Below are 12,813 nucleotides of genomic sequence, written 5' to 3'. Positions count from 1 at the left end.
ATCATAAAAAGTAGGTTGGAGTAACATAATTAACATACTGTAAATAAGCAGGTTTCTCATGTAGAAAGTAAGTTGAATGTTTCTTGTTTGTGAGTACACTATGTTATGTTTCATGTATGGAGGATAAATGTCTACGGGCATGTGTTGGAATTCAACAGTGGCAGGATGGTGACATATCAGACCTGCAATTTATCTATGTCTACATCTATATGACTGCTCTCTGCAGTTTACACCTAAGTGCATGGTAGAGGGTTCATAGAATCACTTTTGGACTGTATGTTGATCATTCCACTCTCGAATAGCACATGGGAAACATAAACACCTGGTCATTTCTCCTAATGTAGGTGTGAGTAGTTTTGATTCCATGACTGCCATGCAAATGTGGACCAATGGGTTCAGGAGAGCCCTACTCAACAGTATGCAAGGTCTCGACAGCCTCACATGATTAGCACCCCAGAGAATAGACATATTATTCTCTCAGCTGTGCAATATTGTACAGTAATGTCACTGTCCCCTGACCACAATCTATTGGTTATGAACTGTAGATTAAAACTGAAGAAACTGCAAAAAGGTGGGAATTTAAGGAGATGGAACCTGGATAAACTGACTAAACCAGAGGTTGTACAGAGTTTCAGGGAGAGCATAAGGGAACAATTGACAGGAATGGGGGAAAGAAATACAGTAGAAGAAGAATGGATAGCTCTGAGGGATGAAGTAGTGAAGGCGGCAGAGGATCAAGTAGGTAAAAAGTCAAGGGCTAGTAGAAACCCTTGGGTTACAGAAGGAATATAAAATTTAACTGATGAAAGGAGAAAATATAAAAATGTAGTAAATGAAGCAGGCAAAAAGGAATACAAACGTCTCAAAAATGAGATCGACAGGAAGTGCAAAATGGCTAAGCAGGAATGGCTAGAGGACAAATGTAAGGATGTAGAGGCTTATCTCACTAGTGGTAAGATAGACACTGCTTACAGGAAAATTAAAGAGACCTTTGGAGAAAGGAGAACCGCTTGCATGAATATCAAGAGCTTTGATGGAATCCCAGTTCTAAGCAAAGAAGGGAAAGCAGAAAGGTGGAAGGAGTATATGGAGGGTCTATACAAGGGCGATGTACTTGAGGACAATATTATGGAAATGGAAGAGGATGTAGATGAAGATGAAATGGGAGATATGATATTGCGTGAAGAGTTTGACAGAGCACTGAAAGACCTGAGTTGAAACAAGGCCCTGGAATAGACAACATTCCATTAGAACTACTGACAGCCTTGGGAGAGCCAATCCTGACAAAACTCTACCATCTGGTGAGCAAGATGTATGAGACAGGCGAAATACCCTCAGACTTCAAGAAGAATATAATAATTCCAATCCCAAAGAAAGCAGGTGTTGACAAGTGTGAAAATTACCGAACTGTCAGTTTAATAAGTCACAGCTGCAAAATACTAACACGAATTCTTTACAGACGAATGGAAAAACTGATAGAAGCTGACCTCGGGGAAGATCAGTTTGGATTATGTAGAAAAGTTGGAACACGTGAGGCAATACTGACCCTACGACTTACCTTAGAAGAAAGATTAAGGAAAGGCAAACCTACAATTTTGACATTTGTATACTTAGAGAAAGCTTTTGACAATGTTGATTGGAATACTCTCTTTCAAATTCTGAAGGAGTACAGAAATCAGCTGGCAGTTATAAGAGTCGAGGGGTATGAAAGGGAAGCAGTGGTTAGGAAGGGAGTGAGACAAGGCTGTAGCCTATCCCCGATGTTATTCAATCTGTTTATTGGGCGAGCAATAAAGGAAACAAAAGAAAAGTTTGGAGAAGGTGTTAAAATCCATGGAGAAGAAATAAAAACTTTGAGGTTCGCTGATGACATTGTAATTCTGTCAGAGACAGCAAAGGACTTGGAAGAGTAGTTGACAGGAATGGACAGTGTCTTGAAAGGAGGGTATAAGATGAACATCAACAAAAGCAAAACGAAGATAATGGAATGTAGTCGAATTAAGTCGGGTGATGCTGAGGGAATTAGATTAGGGAATGAGACACTTAAAGTAGTAAAGGAGTTTTGCTATTTGGGGAGCAAAGTAACTGATGATGGTTGAAGTAGAGAGGATATAAAATGTAGACTGGCAATGGTAAGGAAAGCGTTTCTGAAGAAGAAAAATTTGTTAACATCGAGTATAGATTTAAATGTCAGGAAGTCGTTTCTGAAAGTATTTGTATGGAGTGTAGCCATGTATGGAAGTGAAACATGGACGATAAATAGTTTGGACTAGAAGAGAATAGAAGCTTTTGAAATGTGGTGTTACAGAAGAATGCTGAAGGATAGGTGGGTAGACCACATAACCAATGAGAAGGTATTGAATAGAATTGGGGAGAAGAGGAATTTGTGGCACATCTTGACAAGAAGATGGGACCCATTGGTAGGACATGTTCTGAGGTATCAAGGGATCACAAATTTAGCATTGGAGGGCAGTGTGGAGGGTAAAAATTGTAGAGGGAGATCAAGAGATGAATACACTAAGCAGATTCAGAAGGTTGTAGGCTGCAGTAGGTACTGGGAGATGAAGAAGCTCGCACAGGATAGAGTAGCATGAAGAGATGCATCAAACCAGTCTCAGGACTGAAGACCACAACAACAACAACAACATGTCACCGTATCTTGAGTAAGGAAACTAATTTGTTTGTAGCAAGCGGGTCTCCACACAGACAGTGTGATAACATCTGGTACATCACATTGAGTCAGAATGGTGACCATTGCCTTGGTGTCCCTCATGTGGGTGTGGCCAGTGACAACACTGGACACCGTAGCAGTACATAATATTTTCAGACAAGTCTTAAATCTGCATACAGCATCACAGTGGGTGTACCTATAAGTATAATAGCAGTAGTAGTAGTAGTAGTAGTAGTAGTAGTAGTAGTGATAGTAGTGATGATGATGATGATGATGATGATGAGGTCCCATACTCCGAGGAGCATAGGGGACGATGTGGGAGACCCACACTGCTGTACTAGGCAAAGTCCTAGCGGAGGTAGTTTGCCATTGCCTTTCTCCGACCATAATGGGGATGAATGATGATGATGAAGATGACACACTGACCATAATGGGGATGGATGATGATGATGATGATGATGATGATGATGGTGACACAACAACACCCAGTCATCTCGAGGCAGGAAAAATCCCTGAACCCGCTGGAAATCGAACCTCGGACCCCGTGCGGGGGAAGCGAAAATGCTACCGCGAGACCACAAGCTGCAGACAGTAGTAGTAGTAGTAGTAGTAGTATTAGTAGTAGTAATAAATGGTTTATTTGCTCATAGCAACTTTTACAGCCACTGACATAGGCTCCAATGGGAATGAATGTTGCCAAATTGCATTTGTTGTCATCAAACGGGCCCAGAACCTGGTTTGATATTACAAGGTGCCATTGAACGTGTCTAAGCGTAGACATATTCAGAGTGCCAGGTAGAAGGACTGGTTGCATGCGTAAACACATTCATAGCACTCAGGGACAGATACAAAGTTGCGCGCGTTAACCCGTTCAGAGCAGTTAAAGTATTAAGTTTAATTGTAAACAACAATGCTTATGAAAACTGATGAATTGTCCATTTTATTTCCTTGGTTATTAATGAGTGGAACTATAAAACAAATGATGTGTTGGGTCACATCTAATAAATTACTTATACATGTCGTCACATTAGCAACATGTTTTCAAATGGTTGTAGAGTATGTTGGATGTGGGTTGCAATTCAAAATATTATTTGCTCAGTCCCCTCCACAAGTCCTAGAAATTTGTAAGAGGAATTTCGGAGCACTCTGTATATATTTCTGATGCTGTGTACATAAAACAAAAACAGTTTTATTGCACTTTAGCTCTGCTTCCACCTCTATCATGGTACCTGAAAACATAGCAAACCATACAGAGTATCGAGGCTAACCAGGCATCATGAGGTGCTGCTCCTTCCAGTTACAAAACACAAAAATCATTCTTTCAGATGTGCAGGTCACAAATATGTAATTTGAGAAGAAACTACGGGGAAAAAACTAGTCTCACTTTCTCTTCAACACCACTCAAAAAATTCCATATTCTGAGAGTGAGGCACATGATGGAAGGCAAGAATTAAATGTGACATGGCATACTTACTGTAGCTGAGTGTCAGGTTATCAGTTGTTGTCAACATGGTAGAATGCAACACTTTAGCAGATGAAATTAATGTTTCAATACCCTTGCCTGTAACTCGGTGGGTGTTAACATAGATAAACATGTTAGTGAGGCACATGAAATATGTGTCGAATGTTTCTCCAGCCATAGAAACAGAAGTGAAGAGATCCCCATCTGTTTAAAATTTAAGTATCAAAGCGGGCTCATTGGACAAAATATCAGAACTCATCCCCTCATCCCTTAACAGAGCATACTGGTCTCTTTGGAGTGTTGTAGATAGTATAAAAATCATATCCGGTAATCATTTGACCCTCCAATTGTATAAGTCATGCAATAAGTCATGGGAGAGAGAGAGAGAGAGAGAGAGAGAGAGAGAGAGAGAGAGAGAGAGAGAGAGAATGAGGCATGCGTCAGTTTGTTGAACTGAATCAGCAGAGTAAAATGGGTTGACATGGAGGTGTGATTGAATGTCAGAAAGGAGTTATTGTGTTTGGATGTGTTGATGATTACTCTATGAATGAAGTTGCAGAATTTTGTGTTGTATCAACATGGACTGTCCAACAGGTCTACAAGGAATAATGTATCACTTGCAGCCATTAAGCTGCCTTAAAAACAGGGGCCATAAAAAAGATACTAATTGGCAGAGTTTGTTGATGAATGCCACACCACGTTGGCGACTGACAGGAAATGTTGCTGCTAGTGAATGCAGGTCTAACTCAACCAGATTATGAGAAAAGATTGTGAAGAGAACTGCAGGCAATGAACATTTAGAGTTGGGTACATTACAAAAGTCCTTTGTTTGCAGCAGCACATAAACCTGGAAGACCTCAGTTTGTCAAACAACTCAAAAAATAGGCTCTAGCTGAGAGGAAGCATTTAGTTTAGTCTGATGAATCTTAATTCTGCCTATTGTTCAAATGATGCAAGGTTTATTTCAACATTCGTGGTGACCAAGTTTTCCCTTTTCATCTGTACTTTCATGATTAGTGTGCTGTGGGACATTCCCATCTTCCAAGATGATGACAGTCATGTTAACAGGGCTGTACACATATGTTCCTGGTTTGATGAACATTCAGGCACTCTTCTGTTGCACCTGAACTAGAGTTTTAAGTAATCCAGTCTTAGTCCAGTAGAAAATTTTGCAGGCTATTTGTGAAACACAGTAATTAATATCCCCAAAATTTGGTAACTTTATGGGATCTAATCATTGATAAGAGGCTTCAGATGAATATAGCATACCTGAAGAAACTTGTGGACATCATTTCTTACTGAACTTTGTTTATTATCAAGGCTATAGGTGATGTTTCACAGTATTAGCATTATGTCTCACAGTGATCTAATTTTTAGTCATGTGTGTTATTTGCGGTATTGTATTCATGTTGTTTGATGGCTCAGTGCATAAGTGTTCTACCACCAATTTAGAGATCTGACACTGTACTTACAGTCATGTACAGGATTATTTTCTGTTACTTATTGCTTTTTGTACCCCTGGCAGTGACTTGCTGATGTGAAAAGATGCCACGTCGCAGTGCGGTTTGGAGTCAGTTCAAATTTTCAAATTTTGGAAGAAGACAGGGACAAACAACCTCTAATAGGGCCATGCCCAGTTCATCAATATAGTGTTCAAATGAACTTTTGTTTTGTGGACAGCTTGTGGAAAGCCCAGCTGGAAATGACTGCAGGAAAAAGCAGAATGGCATTAACTGCAATTAACATAATACTTTATTACTAAACACGGAGATACAAAGAAATGCTTGCCCACGATACAGCTGTTGACAATGAACTATGAAGTCCTCTACTTGTTTTACGTTTAGGTCATTTGGCTGAAATTGTTGCACATCAAAGCTCACCTTCAATCTTCTTCTTCTTCGGTTATCAACCCACAGGTTGGTTGGCAGCAGCACGCCATTCCGTTCTTTTGTCAACTTTCTTCTTCATATCTGCATAGGTCTGGCACCCGGTGTCATTTATTACTTGTTGAATGTAGCTTAATCTAGGTCGTCCTCGGCGAGTTCTTCCTTCAATGATTCCTTCTAATATTCTCTTAATGAAGTTGTTATGCCGTAAAATGTGACCTATGAAGGTTATTCTTCTTTTCTGTATATTTCGCCAAAGAGATCTGTTTTCTTTCACTCTTCTGAGGACATCTTCGTTTGTAGCCTTGTCTCGCCAGCTGATTTTTTCCATTCTCCGGTAGCACCACATTTCGAATGTCTCTAATCTTCTCTTTTCTTCTTTTCCACTAGTCCAAGTTTCACATCCGTAAAGGGCTGTACTCCACACATAGGTTTTCATGACTCTCTTTCTTACGTCTAAACTAACATTTCTACTCGTCAGTAAGTTTCTTTTTCCATTGAATGCTATTTTGGCAAGTTGTATTCTGTTTTTAATGTCACTTTTGCTCCTTCCATCTGCTGTTATTTTGCTACCTAAGTAGTTAAATTCTGTAACCTGCCCTAGTTTCTCTCCCTTTATTGTTATTCGTATGGGTTCATTGTAGTTCAGGGCGCCACTCACCATCACTTTAGTCTTTTTCTTATTTATTTTCATTCCATACTGTTCTTTTAAGGTGTTTTCCATTTCATTGAGTGCGGCTTCTAAATCTTCTTTCCTTTCTGTAATTATGGCGATATCATCTGCATATCGCAACATATCTATTTTCATTCCGTTAAGTTTTATTCCTACTTCAATATTCTCTCTTATTTTGTCTATTGCTTCTTGGATATATGCGTTGAAAATTACTGGAGATAGTGGGCATCCCTGTCTCACTCCTTTCCTTATTCTTGCTGTTTCTTCTTTGTTTTCCTTCTTAACTAAGGCTGTTTCATTTTGGTATATTTTAAAGATTATCCTTCTATCATTATATTTCAGACCAGCCTTCTTCAGAATTCTAAACATTTCTGGCCATACAACATTGTCAAATGCCTTTTCGAGGTCTACGAAGGCTATAAATACTTGTTTGTTTTTGGAAATTTGTTTCTCAATTATTAGTCTTAAAGATAAGATTGCTTCCCTCGTCCCTACACCGCTTCTAAAACCGAATTGGTCTTCACTTAGAGTGCTATTCAATTGGTTTTCAACTCTTTTCAAAATTATTCTTATTAGAATTTTTGATGCGTGTGAAAGAAGACTGAGTGTTCGATGGTTTTCACAGTCCATAGTAGATGCTTTCTTAGGTATGGGGAATATGATGCATTTCTGATAGTCTTCAGGAACTTCACCTGTTTTGTATATTTTCTGTATGAGTTGCAGTAATGTAGCTTTCATTTTGTCTCCTGATTTCTTAATTAGTTCAGAAGGTATATCATCAACACCTGCCGCTTTCTTATCTGGTAGTTCTTTTAGTGCTTTTTCAAATTCATCTTTCAGAATTGTGTCCCCTAGTTCTTCTTTCTCTACTTCTTCGCTTAATTCTATCATATTATCTGTTAGAGGGTCTCCTTGATATAGCTCTTCAATGTATTCTTGCCATCTCTTCAGCGTGTCATATCCAAATAGTACCTTGCCCTCTTTGTTCTTTATAGTTCCTGAAGATTTTACTTTCCGTTTAGCAAAGTTTTGTTTTATTGTTCTGTAGGCCAAGTCAGTTTTTCCTTTAACCATGTTTTCCTCCACCTCTTTACAAATGCTGTTGAGGTAATTTTCTTTTGCTTTCCTAGATTCTCTGTTTATTTGGTTTCTAAGCTTTCTATATTTGTTTTCGCTTTGCTCGTCAGAGGCATTTTTGTATAGTCTTCTTTCTTCCATTAGACAAATTATTTCAGGTGTTATCCACTCTTTCCTGTTTACAGGTTTGGCTTTCCCAATAAATTCTTCTGCTGCTTTATGTATGCCTTCTTTGATTTGTTTCCACTCCTCGTTAGTACTCCCGGGAATAATGTTTGATGCCATCTCATCAGTTTTCCGTGCATAAGGGATCACTAGTTCTTCAGACTTTAGGTTATCTCTGTTCCATACTTTGTTCGTTTTTCTCTCTAATCGCTTGAGTTTGAGTAAGCATTTCATCATTACAAGGTTGTGATCACTATTAATATCCGCAGACGGGTAGCTTCTGCAATCCTTGATTTGGTTTTTAAAACGCGATTTTACTAATATATAGTCGATTTGGTGTCTTCTAGTATCTCCTGGGGCTTCAATACATTGTCAATATTCTCGATGTTTGATGTTCTATCATGCTGTGGAGTGATGTGAGCATTGTCATCGGTCTGAGCATTCTCTACAGCAGCTTTGCTGGTTGTATCTCATAAATTCCAGGTGGGTTTGAGGCAATACGCTCAAATGATGATCGGCTTCCCACATAGTAAAATATAAAAAGTGTTGTCTTCCAATTTTATTACCCAATGTAGGCCGCTGTGATAGCTGCAGTGCTGGTCTGACCATATCATCCCATAATGTGACATTCTTGCAGTCTGTTAAAGCCTTTCACAAGAAATTTTTTGGTGAGCCATGGGGCAGTACTGTAAGTTGTGAAATGTGTTGTTTCACTCTCGGGACTAGAGCTGGTAGCTCTGCAGTTGTGAGCGGTTGTACCAGGGAGATAAAAATCTGCCAGTAGATTGAGTGGCTCTCCACATAAAATCCCTGCGAACAAGGTACAGAAGTCTTGTTTGAATATGGAATGCACGCTTAAAGGAACCCAGGGTAGGAACTCTGTCCACTGGCCCCCATGACACATAAGTGTTGCTTTGAGTTTTCAGTGCCAGCGATTCACCAAACTATTGCTCTGTGGATGTTGAGTGTGGTGTTGTAATGCTGGATGTAGCAAAGGTTATAAATTAAGAGGATAGTGAAGACTCAAATTGGTGGCCTCGCAGTGGGTCAAACTGTTCACTGTACTCTACAGGTCTAGATATGTTGTAAGTCATGCAGTGTAATATGTCTAGACACTGTTCATGTGTGCCATCCACTGACATCACAATGGGTTCCTTCTCGTTCACACTGGATATAAGGAGATGGTGATGCCATTCCTGCTTTAAAGGCCCCAAGTAAGAATGTGCTGCCTCCATTTCATTTCCTAGTGCAACTATTTCTGTGTGCAATTAAAAATTTTGTAGAGTGGCTTGAGCTTCTCCTTTTTCACTTCCTCAGAACTTGTCATCACCTTTTGTATTTCCAATTCTAAGGGCTGATGATTATCGAGCAGTTGAAGGCAGGTGTCATGCATAGAAATTGAGGGAAGTGCTCTTGGAATAGTCTCCTACAGAACTGCTTGTGGATGTAGTGGCAAACTGCCAGAGACACTGCTGGTTTGCTTGAGGATACCTTGTTATAGGTCTATGGAGAGATGAAATTGAAGGAGAAAATCCATGCCCAGGATCAGTTCTCAAACTTCTGTGAGCAGAAACTGCCATGAAAATTTCTTGTGCAGACTGAGGTCCGTGGTACATGTGACAGCTCTGAAAATTTTGATATGAGTATTATTTGTGCCACAAGTTAATACAGCCCTACAAATAAAATGACTTAATTTCAGAGACTTTACTGGTCTCATACAGATAGGATTTTATGTATACAGACTGAAGCAGCAATCAAAAATTTGTACCAAGGCCGGGAATCGAACCTGGGTCTCCTGCTTACTCGATAGGTGCATTAGCCATTAATTCACTTTGGCACAGCAATTCACACAACTGCACAGATTATCCTGGCATGCTTCCCTCCTTGATCCAAGTTCCCATTGCCACTCCAGTCTACTTTAAATTCCCCCTTACACACGAACAGAATCACCGAGGCTCTCCATGTTCTGGAATAGCACTCAGCATCGAATGTAAATCAGAGATCTGGCCTGAAACTCAGGCGCAGGTACTTATACAAATGACATGACACAATTTTAGAGACTTTACTGGTATCATACAGATATGCTTTTATGTATACAGTCTGAAATGGTGATTGAAAATTTGTACCAAGGCTGGGAACTGAACCCGAATCTCCTGCTTGCGGCAATGAGAACTTGGATTGTGGAGGGAGGCATGATAGGGTAATACGTGCAGTTATGTGACCCACTGTGCCACAGTGGCTTAGTGGCTAACACACCTGCCTGGGTAGCAGGAGACCCAGGTTTGATTTCCAGCCTTGGTACAAATTTTGTCTGTGCTTCAGTCTACGTGAAATACAGTCCTAGTCACATCGGATCGCCTTTGTGAAGAATGTTCTTGTCTGCCATGTGCTTGGCTGTTGTGGCTGGCCAAAGGTCACTGCCCTCATATTGGGCGATAGTGACACCACTTGTGTAAGGTACGTAATTGCTTGGGTTCCATTGACTGCTAGTCACGCACTGGCAGGAGACATTGTTGTCTGTCACATCTGTGTATTACATTGCTGTTGAATAGCAAAAAGTGTGTCAGCCAGACTAATTTTCTTTCCACCATTTTGCTTTCATGTCAGATTATTGCCAGCTGTATCTGAGGCAGTAGTCTGATGAGCCATAGCATGCTGTCTGGCATGAGAGTCAAGTTGGTCAATGCTGGTATGGTGTCCTGTTGCCCAAACTTTCCTTGTAAATTGTGTGTCACAAGTGTTACTCTGCTGTATTGGCAAATCACTGCAGTAATGCTGCTTCCTTGGTGTTGAATTTGCCATCAGCCAGAGATGCTTGTATGATGTTGCTGATGATACGGAGGTGCTCCCATATGTTGATTAGTAAGTCCATAAACTTAGAAGTATCATTGAAGATGCCATGGGTGTGATGTATGAAGTTGATGATCGTGAACCATGTTGCTGAATGTTCAGGTTGGAAGGGTAGTAGTTATGGGTGAACACTTGGTTGTATATATGCTCCACAGAAATTTTGTTGTGGATGTACAGGGATGTGTGATTTGAGAGGAACAGTGGACAGGACCACTGGGACCACGTGTGCCATGGATGGCAGCCAGAGAGTCATCTCACATGGCCCAGCAGGCTTGGTCCCACATGATAGGCACAAGAAAAGACTGTTAAAAAGTTTGTTAGAGTGTCTTTTTGTTGTGCCTAACTGCGACTCAGCATCTCTGCTATATGGTGATTGGTAATCTATCCTTTTCATAATATTGCATTATTCCATCCTGGATTTTCTGGTGTTTGAACTGTAAGAAATATATCATACAAATTACAGTGAAATCAAATGACACTCAAAAGCCAAGATCACATTGTCTGTATATTTTAAGATAAAACTGCGATGGTTTGAAGCAGAAAGGCAATAGGTACTGCACTTTGTCATTGCCCTGTGTTATTTAATACACCACCTAGATAAATCCAATTGTTCATGATGAGACTAATCAATTAGGGCTGTATCTGCATGCAGATAACCATTTCACATAGTCTGCAGGACAAAATTTAAAAATATAATTCCATGTGGGTACAGTACATTGCTTGTGTGTTTATTTCATCATGTATGTGCATTTCACATTGACTTTTACATATTCTTGAATCTTGTCATTATTTTTGTGGCAATTATTAATGAAGGGCAGAGTGTGTATGTATGTGGGGGATTTACACGTGCACAGGTGCAAGGGGGTGGAGCAGGGGAGGAGGATCCTCCAGATCTTACCTAGTTGTTTCAAGATTTTTCATAATTTCATATTTAGTTTAATATGGGCAATTTTGTAAATACTCTTAGGTAATCAGATTTTCAGATTCTATTTTTTAAGTGGCTGTATTAGCTGTGTAAATGTTTTAATGATGTATGAACCATACTTCAAAGAGGTTTTAAATGGCAACTTAACTGCATACTGCACCCACTACAATGACTTACTTCAGTTGCACATTGACAGAAATTAGAATCCTTGAGGCAAATACTATATTCATTGCTTCAGCAACCACCTGCTGACCTTAAGCAAGCTGAGTTATGTCAGCCATAAGGGTCTGTTCTGAAATTGTGACAACAGTATGCATTTTCTGTAACAGGTAAAGGGAAAGGATTGTTATTGGCAGTTATGTCAGAAAGAAATGGCATGAGTGAGGACTGTCATTCTCCTCCTAGCTGCTATTATGGCTGCTGTGTGGTAAAATGTGTAGTTACATCACTGAACTGTATTATTGTTATCCAATTTTCAACACAAATTCAAATAGTGTGCATTTCCATTCTCAATAGGTTGAGCTGACATCTGGGATTACTGAAGCTGTGGTAAAAGCGGGCGGAGGTAACTCGCCAGTTTCTGGGCCAGAGGAAGAGGAAGAGGAGTTGGATATAACTTCTGGAAGAGGGCTCGACAATGGTGATGCATGGCAGCACTCCAGTAGTGGTGGTGAGTAATTTTTGAGCACTTCAACTCTCCGACTGTGACCAAACTCACTAGCAACAGCGTGAGGTTATGAAACTACAGTGGCTTACAATGCTTGTTAGTGATTCGTGTTGTTACACCAGTAGATTTAGGAAGTTTTAAAATAATTCTTTCATCAGAAGCATGCAAAAGATGGCAAACAGTAAGAAAGAATATGAATGTAAAATACTGCATTGTATGAAAACACCTTATAAACCCTGAATTAGGAAGCAAGAAGTTTGAAAGAATGTTGTTGGAGGTAAGAAAGAACTAAAAGGTTTATAATACAATGTCATCCAAAATTCATCATTCTGTCATCTGAAAGTAGTATGAAAACTTCCTTTTTATGAAGAATGTCTCTTCGATAGACAGTGGGTGTTGACTGAGTGATTTCAATCACTGGTTAACAATACAGTAAC

At 39.8% G+C, this 12,813-nt stretch overlaps 1 protein-coding gene across 3 annotated transcripts in view; it reads left to right on the top strand.

Annotated features, from left to right (window-relative positions):
* LOC126412356 (tyrosine-protein phosphatase non-receptor type 9) overlaps positions 1-12,813 on the top strand; it is a 796,012-nt gene that overhangs the window by 736,123 nt on the left and 47,076 nt on the right. For all 3 annotated transcript variants that reach the window (XM_050081912.1, XM_050081910.1, XM_050081911.1), the window contains one exon: positions 12,226-12,379. In XM_050081912.1, coding sequence (XP_049937869.1) covers positions 12,226-12,379 — 154 coding nt within the window. The remainder of the gene's footprint in view (positions 1-12,225; positions 12,380-12,813) is intronic.

This window comes from Schistocerca serialis, chromosome 7 (genome assembly GCF_023864345.2).
Source record: "Schistocerca serialis cubense isolate TAMUIC-IGC-003099 chromosome 7, iqSchSeri2.2, whole genome shotgun sequence".
NCBI lineage: Eukaryota > Metazoa > Arthropoda > Insecta > Orthoptera > Acrididae > Schistocerca > Schistocerca serialis.
This window is presented reverse-complemented; position numbering and strand designations above follow the sequence as displayed.